Consider the following 15,409-nt stretch of genomic DNA (forward strand, 5'->3'; position numbering starts at 1 on the left):
CTGGTCGCCATTCCCAGGTGACTTTGAGGGGCTTGTGTCAGCGGATGCTCACTGGACCCCAGCTCTGTGCCAAGGCCCATGGGAGGTGATGAGGACGCCAAGGTGACGGGGAACAGGGCCTCCCTCAGGGAGCTTGCGGGCTGTGGGGAGACCGTGTGTGGAAATGCAGGGCCTGGGGGAGCCGGGGCTGGGGCCCATGCAGGTCTGTGGGGAGCCCCGGCACCCCCGGGTCTGAAACAGGGCCCAGGGCAGTCACGAGTAGTCACTGCAGCGAGCTCCCCGTGGGACATGCCTGGGTACCACCCAGGCCACATACCAAGCGGGGTGCTGTGCAGCCCCCAAAGGTGGCGGCTCAGTGAGCCCGTGCATGCGCTGGCCTGGTCATGGCCAGTCAGCCGGCCGTCGGCCCAGCCCACTGGAGGGGGCTCTGGGGGGGCCCAGGTGTGCCTGCGTGCATGTCGGAACCCCTCCCGTTCGGGGGTCCTCACGGAACGGGCGCTCGGTCGTGCTTATCTAGTACTCTCGCGGACGCAACAGCTGTTTCTGGTTTTCTTATTTTTACAAAAAAGACTGTAAAACAATATCCCGTTTTGGGTGTGTGTGTATTAACAGTTAAAGATATATATATACATGTGGGCTTTTGGGGGGGACATAGAGACTTTTAACGGTGGTTGGCTCAGGAGACTTGGATTCACATTGATGTTCTTTGTTTTCCAAATTTGTTATAAGATAATTATTATTCATCATTGTAAACAGAATACAAGTCCCCGGGGCGAGGCCACCAGTGCCAGCGCTCTCCACACTGCCCTCTGCTTGGCGGAGCTGACTCAGCCTGCCCGGGCCGGGTGGCCGGGCTTCCCTCCCCTGGCAGCCCCTGGGCCTCTCCCCTTGCCCCTCTCCCTCCTCACCCCCTCCTCTTCCTCACTCTGGGTCTTGAACACAGGACTCTCCACTGCCCTCCCACCCTCTGAAAGCTGTCCCCATCGCCGTGGCCGATGAAGGGGAGTCGGAGTCAGAGGACGATGACCTGAAACCTCGAGGTAATGGCCTTCAGAACAGGGGGAGCCATGGCAGTGGGCGGGGCTCAGCTCTGGGTGGGGAAGCTGCACTAACGGGACATCGGGACATCGGGCGGAGTGACAGACGGCCCATAGAACGTGGTGGCTGCCCCTGGAGTGCCAGCCACCCGGCCAAGTCCTCCTGCCCAGTCTCTGCCATGTGACCCCGGGAAGGCTGGCCCCTCTCCATGGGGCCCCCTCGCCAGTCCCGTGTGGACAGTGGGCCGGGCTGGGGTGAGGGCACAGTTGGCCTGTTTGATACACTCTGGTGACTGTAGCCGTGAGCAGGAACGACTCTTACTTACTTGGTGGACCTCCGGGGTGGAATGCCAGCCGCCCGTGTCTTCCTGCAGTTGGGCCTGGTGGCTGGAGAGCCACAGCCCGTCTCCAGGTGTGGACTGGGAGGGGCCGGGGTGGGCAGGGTGCTCACCGCCCCGCCCTGTGTGCACTGGCCCCCCAGGCCTCACGGGCATGAAGAACCTCGGGAACTCCTGCTACATGAACGCCGCGCTGCAGGCCCTGTCTAACTGGTAGGTCGGCACCTCCCCGGGGGGTGGGGCCAGGAGCCGGCCTGGGAGCCTGGAAGTAGCGGCAGCAGCCGCCAGGCTCTGCTGCATGTGCCCACGACACGTGTGTATGGGTACACATCAACCCCCTAAACACACACGTGCCCTTGGACCCAGCGATCCTTCCTGTGCTTTGTTGGGAACATGGACAGGTCCATGGAGTCTGGAGGGACAGGCCCCCAGATCTTTAGAGTAGCTGTCTTCACTGGGTGGGGTTAAGGCCAATTGCTACTGTTTGCTTATTCGTAGTTTTTCTACGATGAATATCTATTTCTTGCGTAATGAGATGGATTGAGTGCTGGCCTGTGAACCACAGGGTCACGGGTTCGATACCCAGTCAGGGCACATGCCTGGGTTGCAGGCCAGATCCCCAGTTGAGGGCGCGTGAGAGGCAACTGATCGCTGCCCCTCCCCCCGCCCCTGACCTGGCTCACTGCCCATGCCCAGCCCTCCGCTGACCCAGTTCTTCTTGGAGTGCGGCGGCCTGGTACGCACGGACAAGAAGCCAGCCCTGTGCCGGAGTTACCAGAAGCTGGTGTCCGAGGTGTGGCACAGGAAACGGTGAGTGGCAGCCCCCGGCCCTGGCAGGGGTGTGGGGATGGGGGCTCCTCTCAGCCACTCCACTGAGCACTTCCCGGGCATCCGGCCCCTCCTGCTTACGGCAGCCCTGCGAGGTGGAGACCATAGCCAGCCGTCTCGTGAACTGGGGAGACTGACTTTCAGAGAAATCGAAGCCTCTGGCTCAAGGTCACAGCTCATGAGAGATGGATCCAGAATCCGAACCCAGTGCTGACCCCAGCTGGCAGCCACTTCACAGATGCGTGTGTGCCAGGGCCCCAGTACCCACCGTGACCACTTGCTGGTCGCAGCCACGACTGTGCATGTAGGAAGGGACCTCCTACGTGGTGGCGGGCGCTTCCGCTAGGTGTGGAATGAATTTAAAGACCAGAAGCTTGGGTTAGACCCGTTTCTCCAGAAAAAGTCAAAATTGGGAATAATTTAAAATGAGGGCATAGAAATGTATTAAGTGCAGAAGCAGATTCTAAGGCAGTGTGATGCAACGTAGTTCCGACTTCATAAGAAGCCAAGTTGGTTTAGGTACATACATTGTATGTAATTTTTTATGGGTCTGTATTTTCACGGGAAGTCTAGAAATCTTAATGGTAGTTATCTCTGGGTGGTGTTGTTAGTGGCAAAGTTTGTTTGTTAGGCTTTTCTGAAATTTTAGATTTTTTTTTCCTTTTTCAACGACAGTGGGCATTAAATAGCAGAGTAGTTTCAGGTGTGCAGCGTCGTGGGTACACACTCACGTAACGTACCAAGTGCTTCTGCCCCGGTAACTCTAGTGCCCGCGGGGCCCCGCACAGAGTAACTCTAAGATTATTGCCTGTATTCCCTGTGCTGTACTAGATTTTTCAATAATGAGCACGTGTTACCTTTGAGATTAGAAAAGCCACAGTAGCTGTTTTAGAATGAAAACAGTTTTAAAGTAGGCATGCCATGGACGAGCAGGAAAGGATGCCACCCAGTTAGAGGTGTGTGAGCCTGCTGGGGCTCCTGGTGGGCCCCCACCAACCAGAGGGGCAGTGAACCCCCCGCCGAGTCTGATCCCACCCCACTGGCTGGCTGCCCATCAGCCCGCAGGGGACGGAGAGCTCGGGGTTGGTCGCTGGCACTCACGGGTCTGGTCTCCCCACAGCCCAAGCTACGTGGTTCCCACCAGCCTGTCCCATGGCATCAAGTTGGTCAACCCGATGTTTCGAGGCTACGCCCAGCAGGTAGGCCATCTGAGCTGCCCAGGGGACACCCGGGGCCATGACCTACCAGGCCTGGCTTTGAAGCCGAGATGTGCGTGGAAACGGGCGCAGAGGCTGAGTGCTGTGAGGTGGGTCCTCCCACTGCCTGAGCCCTTCACGCTGAGGACGTAGGGGCCTCCTAATAGCCTGCTGGTGTTCTCCCCACTTAACAGATGGGGAGGCCGAGGCTCAGCGGCCAGGTCACACACCCCGGTTACATGGCAGGTATGGGGTGGAGGAAAGCCCACCTCAGGCAGTCCAGCTCCAGAGTCTGGGGGTCTCAGCACTGTGTCCAAAACGGCACATGGTTTCTTGTTTTCCAAACCTCAGGCCGAGTCCCACTTTGATTTATGTCAACATTCGATTACGAGTTTTGTAACCTAGAGAACCCCTTTGAAGCCGATGTCTTCTTTGGCGTACAGTGCCAGAGACCAAGACCACACAGACTGCAGCCATGTACGCATCTCAGCCCCGGGCCGAGCTGGTGGTGGTCCAGGTCCCTGCCCCACACTGTCACACGGCTGGGCTTTCACTGCTGGGCTTGCAGGGGCAGCTGGGCCTGTCTGGGCTGCAGTTCCCACTGCCGGAACGAGGGGGCCAGGAGTGGTCACGTGAGGGATGCCCCCGTCCCTTCCGAGGCTGAGGGCTGCTGGGCAGCTCTCTGCTCACACCCTCAGCTGGATGAACGCTGGGCTCCTGGCTGAGAAGCCCAGCGTTGCCCGAACACTGCCCTTTTTGGAGAGTGATGATTGATGTCCACATAGTGACCAAAATCCAGCATCCACCATTTATTAAGTGGTCACTACCTGCCACATAGGTGCAGCCCTATGAGTTGAGAGGTTCCCCACAGAACTCTCTTCCAGGGGGCCCTGTCCTCACCCCCATGTTATAGGTAAGAAGCTGAGGCTCAGAGAGGTTTCACAACTCGCCCAGGTCACACAGCACAGAGAGGCAGGGATGGGAGTCAGGCCTCGCAGAGCCGTCCCATCCCAGGAGCTCAGTGAGGACAGAGTGCAGTAGGGCCCCTCTGCTTGCTGCTGCCTGACATCCCCCCACAGCAGAGGATGTTTCTGGGTCTAAGCGTGGACACAGCCGAGGGCCCCTGATGGCCAGGGGATGCTGTCTGTCATGCTTCCACATGGCTTGAGATCTCAGCAAGGAGCATAGAGTCCTTTTGTTAAAAGGAAGAACAGTGGATGGCGGATGAGGTCCTGGTTCTTAAAGAGCCAGTCAGAACCACAGACCGGGCACACGGTGCCTCCTCCCCACTCCCTGATAGGAGATAAGGTAGTGCTTAGTGAGCCCTCCCTTCCCTCTGAGGGGGTGGAGGGAAGAGGCCGCCCGCCCCGTGCCTGGCAGGAGGCTTTGGGAGCGTGGCTGGTCTGGCCGCTGCATGTGGTCCGCCTCGTGTGATCAGCAGTTGGGTGCTGCTTCTGACGTCTGGGTCAGGGGCTGCGAGGAACAGACCTGGACTTCGAACCTGGTGGCTCAGTGAGGTACCAAGTGCCCCCAGCTTTGAGAGGCCATCTGGCCGCACCGTCTTCAGGCCTTTTAAAGCACATCCTGCGTGGGCACCGCTGGAGGCTGGGCTCAGGGACAGGCTGTGCCCGAGGCCTTGTTGCCCTGGCTTCTCGCTGGGCTGGCGACATTCCAGGTGTGCAGGAAGGTGACATCCTGTGTGCCTGCCACAGGTCGCCTTGGCAAGGGAAGGCAGCCCCGGGGCACTGGCAGGACTGGGAGAGCAGGGAGAACCAGAGGCTGGTCCAGGGTGCAGGCGGCCCGGCCTGCAGGTGGCGCTGCTCTCTGCTGAACTCTGTGGAGCCCTCATTGCACCTGCTCCTTTGGTGTCACCTTCCTTCTTCCTGGGGCTCCCTGCCTGTCCCCAGGGTCCATTCCTTCAGGGAACAAGGTGACTTTAGTGACTAAACATGACACTTCTGCTCTCTCCCACACTGAGTTGGAAGCTGTGTTATAGTTGATGCCCAGCATCAGCTGGGAGTCAGATGGGCGCAGCAGGGACCTCGGCTCTGCCAACTCGCAGTTGCTGTGTGACCTGGGAGGGGGTGCCCAGCAGGTGGGGGTTGGGACAGACTGCCATGGAGGCTGCTGTGAGAGGCCAGTCAGTGCGTCTGCCCCGGCTCTGGCCAGGACAGCTGGGCACCTGGCTGGGCCCCTCGGGCAGCAGAAGCAGTGGGGGGCATGCAGCAGGCTCCTCCCCACCCAGGGAGAGCCCTGCCGATGCCGCCCCTGTTCCAGGACACCCAGGAGTTCCTGCGCTGCCTGATGGACCAGCTGCACGAGGAGCTCAAGGAGCCGGTGGTGGCGGCGGCGACCCTGGTGGAGGCTCGGGACTCGGACTTGAGCGACACAGACGAGAAGAGGGAGGGTGACCGCAGCCCATCGGAGGACGAGTTTCTGTCCTGTGACTCGAGCAGCGACAGGGGTGAGGGTGACGGGCAGGGCCGTGGCGGCAGCTCACAGCCCGAGGCGGAGCTGCTCATTGCGGACGAGGCGGGCCGCGCCATCTCCGAGAAGGAGCGGATGAAGGACCGCAAGTTCCCCTGGGGCCAGCAGCGCACCAACTCCGAGCAGGTGGACGAGGACGCGGACGTGGACACCGCCATGGCCGCCCTCGACCACCAGCCCCGAGAGGCTCGGCCGCCCTCGCCACGGTGCACCAGTCCCTGCCGCACACCAGGTACCAGCTGGCTGCTCCGGGAGCCACAGCTGTGTGCCTGGCACCTGCTGTGTGCCAAGCACGACTCTCAGTCCTGCCACCACTGCGGGGGGGTTTCTGCCATGAGACCCAGCTGCTGGGTGAGAAAGAGGCTGCAGTGCAGACCCACGGAGCTGACAAAGCGGGCGTGGGATTCGGAGCCCGCCCTGGAACCCTGAGCCTCCCCTGCGAACATGAAGTGTTGGCGCAGACAGGGACACGGGGGGTTGTTGGTTCAGGCCTCAGTCCCTTTAGGAGGTGCTGATGGGTCCTCTTCCTGATCACACCCTGGAGCTGGCTTGGCGGCCTGGCCCAGCACAGTGCCCGCTCTGTCCCCAGAGCCCGACAACGAGGCCCACATGCACAGCGCATCTCGGCCCTGCAGCCCCGTCCACCACCACGAGGGCCACACCAAGCTGGCCAGCAGCCCTCCTCGTGCGAGCCCCGTGAGGATGGGACCGTCCTACGTGCTCAAGAAAGGTTCGGCGGGTTCGGCAGGGAGGTCAGCGGGGCGTCACACCGAGCTGGGGGCTGGGAGCGGAAGCGTGCCTGTAGCAGCGTTTCCAAGCGCCCACTGCTGGGGTTCTGCTCCTCACACAGCATCTCTGAGCCCCCCTAACACCACTGGGACCCGAGTGGGGGAGCCCCACCTTCCAGGTCAGGACTGAGGCACTGGGTGGTGAATTGCATATCCAGTCACATGACTCAGATTTGACCCCCTGTCCTGGCAAAGCAAGCCTCAGCTCCCACCACTTCCCCCATCCGGGACTGGACCTAGCTCCCTGCTGTGCCCCCAGCCCAGGTGCTGAGCGCTGGCAGCCGGCGGCGGAAGGAACAGCGCTACCGTAGCGTCATCTCTGACATCTTCGACGGCTCCATCCTCAGCCTGGTGCAGTGTCTCACCTGTGACCGGGTGAGTACCCTGCGGTGGGGAGGGACGTTCAGGCTTCAGCCACCTCAGGCGTCCTCACTAGGGTTGGGGTGGGGACCGGGTTCTGTACCTGAAGCCCCTGCCTTTCCCGAGGGGGAGGACCCCAGTTGCAGGGTGCCCATGTCCAGGAGTTGAGGAGCAGGCCCTCTGCCTCACACCGGTGGGCTGGTGGCTGGGACTTGGGGTGCAGACTCTGCTTGGTCTAAGCAGGGTGGAATTCTGGAAGGTGGACCCCCAGGCTGACGTTTAACCCTACAGGTGTCCACTACGGTGGAGACATTCCAGGACCTGTCACTGCCTATTCCTGGCAAGGAGGACCTGGCCAAGCTCCATTCGGCCATCTACCAGAACGTGCCAGCTAAGCCGGGGGCCTGCGGGGACAGCTACACTGCTCAGGGCTGGCTGGCCTTCATCCTGGAGTATATCCGACGGTACGCCCCCTGCCACCCGCAGGAGACACAAGAGCACCCGGCCCAGCCTTCCTGGGACTCAGGGCCTGGGCAGGCAACAGGCCTGAAGCAGCAAAACTCCAAGCGTTAGTAGGAGTGAGGGCAGAGTCCAGAAGGGAGCTGCAGGCTGAAGGATGCGTGGGAGTCGGCTAGGTGGGGTGGGGGTGCCCCTCATCCACACCGTGATGGCCTGGATGGGGTGGGTCCTCAGGCTGGATGACAGGTAACGACAGGCGTGACCAGGCAGCAGCTAGGAGAAGGGTGGCAATTGCGGCGCAGGCCTGGCCTGGGGGGGGGGGGCAGTGGCGGCTTTCTGTAGCCCCCACTGTGCCCCGGCGCCTGCTTCACCCACCTGGCATTGGGAACATGTGCCGCGCCCAGAGGATGGCCAGCGTGGTCAGGCCCCTCCGCAGCTGAGCAAGGTGAGGCTCAAGGACGCTGACCTGCTGGCCGGTGGTCCCAGGCATCTGGCTCCAGACTCTGTCCATTCCACCTCCTGGGCCATTATGCCTCGCTGGGCCTGGTCGGGCCTCAACCCCAAGGTCCCCAACTCTGACCCTTGCTCAGGCCCTGGCAGCACCCCTGCCACCCCCTTTCTGTCTCTATAGGTTTGTGGTATCCTGTACCCCCAGCTGGTTTTGGGGGCCAGTCATCACCCTGGAAGACTGCCTCGCAGCCTTCTTTGCCGCCGATGAGCTGAAGGGTGAGTGGACCGGGCTGGCATGGGCAGGGTCGCTGGTCACCATGCACCTTGAGGTTTCTGGGGCTGCCCTGTCGGTGTTCCCCTCCTCCCCGCCAGGCTGGACCTGTGGCTGCGTGTTCTCTGAGTCCTCCCCTTGCAGCTCACCTGCTTTTCTTTCCAGTTTGGTGGACAAAAATGATATGCTTGACTTCTGCACTTCCTTGATTATTGATTAGCTTCAGCATTTTTTCCAGAAGAGTATTGGCTGTTGATGTTTCCTATTTTGAAATTTCCCATTTCTGTGCTTCTCCTGTTTTTCCGTTGAGTCTGGCTAGGACTTCCAGTACGGTGCTGAACAGGCGTGGCGAGAGTGGGCACCCCTGCCTTTTCCCCATCTCAGAGGGAACACTTCCAGCTTTCCCCTGGGGAGTCTGAGGTTGGCTGTGGGCTGTCACACACGGCCTGTGTTATGCTGAGGTTTCTTCTGCGCCAGTGTGTTGAGATCTTTTATCACGAAAAGATGGGTATGGAAGTTTGTCAGGTGATTTTCCTGTACCTACTGACAGGATGATGTCATTTTATCCTTCCCCCTGTTAATGTAGTGTATCATGTTTATTGATTTGCATGTTGAACCACCCTTGCATCTGGAGATAAATCCCATTTAATCATGGTGCACGATTGTTTTTAATGTGCTGTTGAATTTGGTTGGCTAGAATTTTGTTGAGAATTTTTCCATTTATATTCATCATGGATATTGGCTTATAGTTTTCGTAGTTTCCTTATCTGGCTTTGGTATAAGGGTAATGCTGGCCTTGTAAAATAAGCTTGGGGCTTTGGCTGGTGTGGTTCAGTGGATTGAGTGCCAGCCTGTGAACCAAGGGGTCACCAGTTCGATTCCCAGTCAGGACACATGCCTAGTTCATGGGCCAGGTCCCCAGTAGGGGGCGTGAGAGAGGCAATCAATCTATGTTTCTTTCCCTCTCTTTCAAAAAATCAATAAAGTCTTTTAAAAAATGAGTTTGGGAGTGCTGCTTCCTCTTCAATTTTTGGAAGAGTTTGAGGAGGACTGGCATTAATTCTTCTTTAAATGTTTGGTAGAATTCACCTGGAACCCAGGCTTTTCTGTGTTGGGAGGTTTTCAATGACTGCTTCAGTCCTCTGAGTCATTGCGGACTGGCGCGGGTTTTCTCTTTCTCCCGGGCCGGCTGCGGTGGGCGTGCGGCTGGCGTTACCCCACCTCTCCCGGGCTGTCCAGGGTGTCGGAGTGGCCTCTTCTGGTGCTTGTGTTTCCGTGGTGTCAGCTGTAACAGCTCCTTTTTCACTTATAGTTCTGTGTATTTCAGTCCTCTTTTTTCTTGGTTAATCTAGCTAAAGATTTGTCAGTTTTTGCTTGCCTTTTTTTTAAAAAAAGAAGTCCTCTTAGTTTTATTGATTTTTTCCCTGCTGTCTAGTGTGTTTCATTCATTTCTGCACTGATCCTTGCCATTTCCTGCATTCTGCGAACTTCAAGCTTAGTTTCTTCTTCTTTTTCTGATTCCTTGAGGCTTGAAGATAGGTTGTTTATTTGAGGGGTTTTGTTTGTTTGTTGGCAAACGTAGGCATTTATTGCTACAAAATTCCCTCTGAGGGCTGCTCTTGCTGCCCCCCGTTGGGGCTGGTACGTTGAACGTTCACTTTCATTGCCTCGAGATACTCTCGGAATTCTCTTTTGATTTCTTCTTTGCCCCATTGGTCGTTGGGAGTATTTTGTTACAGTTTTCCTTTTGTCATTGGTTCCCAGCCTCATACCACTGTGGTTGGAAGTGCCACTAGACAAGATTTCTACCTTTGGAAATTCAGTAAGGCTTGTGTCGAGGTCCAGCGTGTGACTGGTTCTGGGGCACGAGTGTTCTGTAGCCGTCGGGCATGTCTGCCGGGTGTGTCTGCTCTGCACTGCGGTCCTGTCTGCGGTCAGGTCTGCTGTCCCCATGGACTTCCTGGCGGGCGATCTGTGTGCGCTCAGGGGTCTGGTGCGCGGAGCGGAGCGCAGAGTCCCCTACTGCTGCGTTGCTGTCTGTTTCTCCTGTCAGTTGTGTTACTGTTTGCCTGAGATATTCCGGTGCTCCAGGGTTGGGCACGTCCATGTTTACAATGGTCGCATCCTCTCGATGAGTTGACCCCTTTATCGCTACAGTGACCCTCTTCGCCTCTCATAACTGATCGCCACTGATGGTTTACCCTCTCTGGGTGCGGCCACTCCTGTTTCAGCGACGACCCCTGCCCCAGCCGGTGTGTCCTTTAAGCCAAAATAAGTCTCTGGTGGGCAGGTGTTGTGCTTGTGTTTCTCATGCATAAGCCGCCGTGCGCCCGTGTGCCGCCACTCACCCTCCCGCTGACCTGTACCTGTCTCTCCCTGCCCTAGGCGACAACATGTACAGCTGTGAGCGCTGCAAAAAGTGAGTGTGTGCGTGTGGGGGCCACTCCCCGTTTTCCACTTCACCCTCTGGGGTCCATATGTGGCCCACATACGCTGCCTGGGTTACTCTGGGAGGTTCGACCTGGACCCTGCAGAGGTGACCGGGGCGGGAGAGGCGCTCCTCCGGCCGCCGTGCTGGGCCGCTCACCGACTCCAGCGGCTCTCTCCTCCCAGGCTGCGGAACGGGGTGAAGTACTGTAAGGTGCTGCGGTTGCCCGAGGTGAGTGGAGCAGCCGGCCACCTCGGCCTGCCAGGGCCCCTCCACGCTGACGGGTGGGGGCCCACTGGGCAGAGGCCGACCCCTCCTGACTCTGGAGCTCTGAGGGAGAGAGGCCGTGGGGACGCTACGCTGTGGCTGGGGGACCTCCTGGGAGGGTCTGGCAGGGGACAGGGCCCACTTTCACTTTGTGATTCAGTGCCCTCTCTCCCGTGGCCTCCGCCCCTCTGTCTCCCCAAGGCAGGTGTAGGGGTATGGAGGCTACCACCCAGAGTAGGCCACTGCGAAGGAAGGGGACGGGGTCGGCGGGGTGTCAGGGAATGCCTTTCTGAGGCGGTGGCGTCTGCAGGGGCCCGGAGGGTGTGGGCTGGTATCGGCCTCGTGGAAGGAGGGCAGGGCAGGACCAGATGGGCAAAACCCCTTGGTACGGCCATATCGGGGAGGCCCGGGGTGCAGGGGAGCATGGCCCAAGACGAGGGTGCTGGGCCAGTGCCCGGGAAAGCCTTTGTGGAGAAGCTTCCTAAAAGACGGTGCCGACAGAACTGGCTGTCAGTTTGGGGAAGGTGAACTCCTCAGGCCGGTGACAGCCAGCTCCCTGTGGGCAGCCCCTCTCAGCCTCGGGTCCCAGCACTGCAGCTTAGCCCATCAGCCCACTGCTGTCCGCATCCTGGTGGGATTCAGGAGCCCAGCCCGGCTCCCGTGCAGGGCTCTCCGGGCTGTTCAGAGCCCTAGGGTGCAGCCCATTGGGGGCCTGGTCCCAGGAAGGCTCTAGCCACCGCGCTTCTTGTTTCTGCTTGGGTGACAGTGGGTCAAGCAGTGGGCTAGCGGGTGTCCCGGGGCCCTGCCTTGAGGCCCCTGTCAGGGTCGCTAGGGTCGCTGGGGTCGCAGGGCCCTCCCTGGTCAGCCCCGGAACGACCTGCGCTCGGCTCTTCCCCCTAGATCCTGTGCATTCACCTGAAGCGCTTCCGGCACGAGGTGATGTATTCCTTCAAAATCAGCAGCCACGTCTCCTTCCCTCTCGAGGGACTGGACCTGCGCCCCTTCCTCGCCAAGGAGTGCACGTCCCAGATCACCACCTACGACCTCCTCTCGGTCATCTGCCACCACGGCACCGCAGGCAGTGAGTGCAGCTGCTCCACCCCCGCCCCACCCGGCCCCCACCCCAGGGCTTCCGTAACCCTCCGCCTCTCCCGCCCAGGCGGCCACTACATCGCCTACTGCCAGAACGTCATCAACGGGCAGTGGTACGAGTTCGACGACCAGTATGTCACCGAGGTCCACGAGACGGTGGTGCAGAGCGCGGAGGCCTACGTCCTCTTCTACCGGTGGGGGCCTGGGAAGGCATCCGGGTGGGCGGCCTGGGGCTGGTGACCTGTGGGCGTGGACCTCCGGCTGGGGCCTGACGCTGGGTGCATGGGGGATGGAGCAGGATGTTTTTAAGGCCTGGGGGTAAGCATTCAAGGTTTTAAAAGCCCTCTGGCTTTGGGGAAGTGGGAAACCTAAGAGGTTGGGTTTGTGTCTTCTACAGCGGTCCCCGGGGGAGGTGATGGTGGCCAGGACTCTGGCAGGGGTGGTGGGCTCTGCTGAGATGTGGGCAGGTCACCACGGGGTGTGGGAGTCCGGATTTGGGAGGCTGGGTCCAGGAGGTAGGGGTGCCTTTGAACACACCCTTGGACAGGGCATGGATGGTTCCCCTGTGCTGGGCAGGGTGGGGGTCGTGTGAGCGCATGCGCAGGCCCAGCTGCTCCTAAGCCTCCCTGCCCCGATCCCGCCCAGGAAGAGCAGCGAGGAGGCTGTGCGGGAGCGGCAGCAGGTGGTGTCCCTGGCAGCCATGCGGGAGCCCAGCCTGCTGCGGTTCTATGTGTCCCGAGAATGGCTCAACAAATTCAACACCTTCGCTGAGCCGGGGCCCATCACCAACCACACCTTCCTCTGCTCCCACGGAGGTGCAGGCACCCTTCTCCGCCAGGGGAGGGGAGGGGAGGTGGGCCGGGAGGGGGGCGAGCCCTCACCCTGCCCTCCCTGTGCCTTCCTCCGCAGGCATCCCGCCCAACAAGTACCACTACATCGACGACCTGGTGGTGATCCTGCCCCAGAACGTGTGGGAGCACCTGTACAACAGGTGAGGTGCTGTGGCCAGCCTCCCCTGGGAGGCCGCCTGAGAGCTGGGGAGGGCCTGCCACCCTCCACTGGGGCAGCGGGCCACACAGGGGCAGTGGCAGGGCCCTCCCCCAGGCTGTGTCCCTGTCGACAGAGACGTCGTTGGTGGGCATCTGGTGAGCCCTTCCAGTCACAAGGGGCAGCAAACTGGCCCAACAAAAGCGGGCATGTTGGCCTTCACAGGTAGTGCTGGGGTGCCGGCCACAGGAAGGCTGGCCAGCACTGCCCCCCGCCTGGTGCCCCACCTAGCTCACAGGTGGGCTCAGGTGGCCCTGGGCTTGTGCTGTCTGGGCCCTTCCAGTTTGGGTTCATTAAGGCCAAGAGCCAGTGGCTCTCCTGAGGACCTGCCCAGGCCCGGGTTACTGCAGCGGGGCAGGCAGGATGTGCCACAGCCTCGAGGGAGGGGTCAGGCAGGTGTAGAAGGAGAGGCCGCCCCGACCTCTGTGGGACTGGCTTTGCCCCATCCACCTGCAGGTCAGGTGGGTGGAACAAGAACCCTACAGGAGACGCACCCCCAATCCCGAGGGGCCCATGCTCCTACCTGCAGCAGGGCCTGCAGCCCCCCTTCGACGGAGTCCTCAGGGTCCAGCCGGGCAGGCTGTCAGCCACCACAGCCCCTGCCCAGTAGCCGGGAAAGGAAGCGAGAGTGCTGACGTGTCCTTTGGCCACGAAGCAGATACTGTGATATCCTGGCCCCGGGGCAGGCGCCCTGCCGGGCACCGTGGGTGCGCCGGCGTGCCAGTGCCCGTGTCTGTCTGGTGCAGGGGACGGACTGGTGAACAGGCTGGGCGCAGAGCACCCAGAGGGGCAGTGTCGGGAGCTGCCCTGGGGGAGGGGTTGGTCTATTGGACCAGAAGTCCTCGCCTCCCCGCCCCGCCAGCTCGAGGCCTACCCCCCGGGGGCCGCCTGTCAGGGCTGTGTGTGTGTCTCTGCCTCCCCTGCCCCCTGCAGGTTTGGGGGCGGCCCTGCCGTGAGCCACCTGTACGTGTGCTCCGTCTGCCAGGTGGAGATCGAGGCGCTGGCCAAGCGCAGGCGGATTGAGATCGACACTTTCATTAAGGTGCGTGCGGGTGGGGGTGGCTCGGGGGAGCCGTGCTCTGGCCTCTGCGGGGTTCCCAGGGGCACCGAGGGCCAGAGTCGGTGTGTTTGGAGGCGGTGTTCTGTGGGCCGTCAGAGCGTTGAGGGCATTCACTGGCAGGGGGCCGGGTTTGGCAAGTTCAGGTTCATGCACTTGGCATACTGTGAGGCAGTTGTTGCAGGAAGAGGGTGCTGCTGCTTGGGGCTGTCACCTGTGTCACAGGAGGGTTAGCAGCATCCCTGGCCTCTGTCTCAGCCATGCTGGTGACAGCCAAGGTCACCTCCAGGCAGGGGCCGGTGTTTCCTGGAGGACAGGGTCCCCTATTGAGAACAAGCTGACATGGAAAGGGGTGTTCAGTGAACAAAGCAGGCTGCAAAACGGGGCCCAGTACCATCCGTTCAGGGAAGGGGCTTCTGCAGTGCAGACGTGGGGGCGGGAGGACAGAGGCCCCGAGCTCACTGCTCCTTGGTGCTGCTCAGAACAGGGGTCTTGTGGACCACTTGTCCTTTACCCACGGGGCGCTGGGCAAAAGCCGCTCAGGACGATGTGCTCTGTGGGCAGGGAAATCGGATCCGGTCAGCTTAGTCCCTGAGTGAGCCAGTTCTGTGCAGTGGGGAGAAACAGCATCTACCATGTGGTCTCAGTTAACTGAGATTTAAAAAAGTCATGGGAAAGACATTCCCCAAAATGTTAGTGGCGGCAGCGTGTGAGTGGTGGATCGTGGGAGGCGTTTATTTTCTCTGACCTGTCTGGGAGCCATAAATCTCCTGCCTGGGGTGTCTGGCAGCCTGTGGGAGTGGGGCTGGGGTTAGGCGCGGTGGGGATATGGCGCTGATCCTCCCTGCTCCCTGTGCCCCGGCCCTGCCCGCACGCCCCACCCAGCTGAACAAGGCCTTCCAGGCTGAGGAGTCGCCCGGCGTCATCTACTGCATCAGCATGCAGTGGTTCCGGGAGTGGGAGGCCTTCGTCAAGGGCAAGGACAATGGTGAGTGGAGCAGGGGCCCCCACCCACACCACGCCTGGCACGCCCCTGGCCGGGAGGGCCTTGGTGTGTGGATCTGCTGGGAGAGTTGGGGAGGCGAAGAGGGGGCCCCCGAGTCTGTGCCTGCTCAGCAGGTTTTTGAGGCCACGGCTTCTGGTGAACGCCCTGCGGGTGAGCGGAGGAGGCAGGTACTGTTCTAGCCGTCCCCACCCGGGGCCAGGATGCCCGTGCCCTCCAGCTCATGCCCAGAGGATGCTGCTGCCCCCCGCTGTCAGGCCCTTTCCTTTGGGGTTCTGTTGCCCTAAACAATAGATTTCAG

The 15,409-nt window shown here is 60.5% G+C and overlaps 1 protein-coding gene across 3 annotated transcripts in view; it reads left to right on the forward strand.

The window, feature by feature from the left end:
- Nucleotides 1–15,409, forward strand: part of USP20 (ubiquitin specific peptidase 20) — a 33,277-nt gene that overhangs the window by 14,972 nt on the left and 2,896 nt on the right. For all 3 annotated transcript variants that reach the window (XM_024562218.3, XM_045196835.2, XM_045196834.3), the window contains exons 7-23: nt 944–1,040; nt 1,519–1,588; nt 2,072–2,185; nt 3,324–3,402; nt 5,677–6,118; nt 6,476–6,616; nt 6,934–7,049; nt 7,326–7,498; nt 8,125–8,219; nt 10,600–10,633; nt 10,828–10,873; nt 11,810–11,990; nt 12,069–12,195; nt 12,647–12,816; nt 12,911–12,992; nt 13,982–14,090; nt 14,991–15,093. In XM_024562218.3, the coding sequence (XP_024417986.2) occupies nt 944–1,040; nt 1,519–1,588; nt 2,072–2,185; nt 3,324–3,402; nt 5,677–6,118; nt 6,476–6,616; nt 6,934–7,049; nt 7,326–7,498; nt 8,125–8,219; nt 10,600–10,633; nt 10,828–10,873; nt 11,810–11,990; nt 12,069–12,195; nt 12,647–12,816; nt 12,911–12,992; nt 13,982–14,090; nt 14,991–15,093 (2,179 nt within the window). The remainder of the gene's footprint in view (nt 1–943; nt 1,041–1,518; nt 1,589–2,071; nt 2,186–3,323; nt 3,403–5,676; nt 6,119–6,475; nt 6,617–6,933; nt 7,050–7,325; nt 7,499–8,124; nt 8,220–10,599; nt 10,634–10,827; nt 10,874–11,809; nt 11,991–12,068; nt 12,196–12,646; nt 12,817–12,910; nt 12,993–13,981; nt 14,091–14,990; nt 15,094–15,409) is intronic.

This window comes from Desmodus rotundus, unplaced genomic scaffold (assembly GCF_022682495.2).
Source record: "Desmodus rotundus isolate HL8 unplaced genomic scaffold, HLdesRot8A.1 manual_scaffold_161, whole genome shotgun sequence".
In the NCBI taxonomy this organism is placed as follows: Eukaryota; Metazoa; Chordata; class Mammalia; order Chiroptera; family Phyllostomidae; genus Desmodus; species Desmodus rotundus.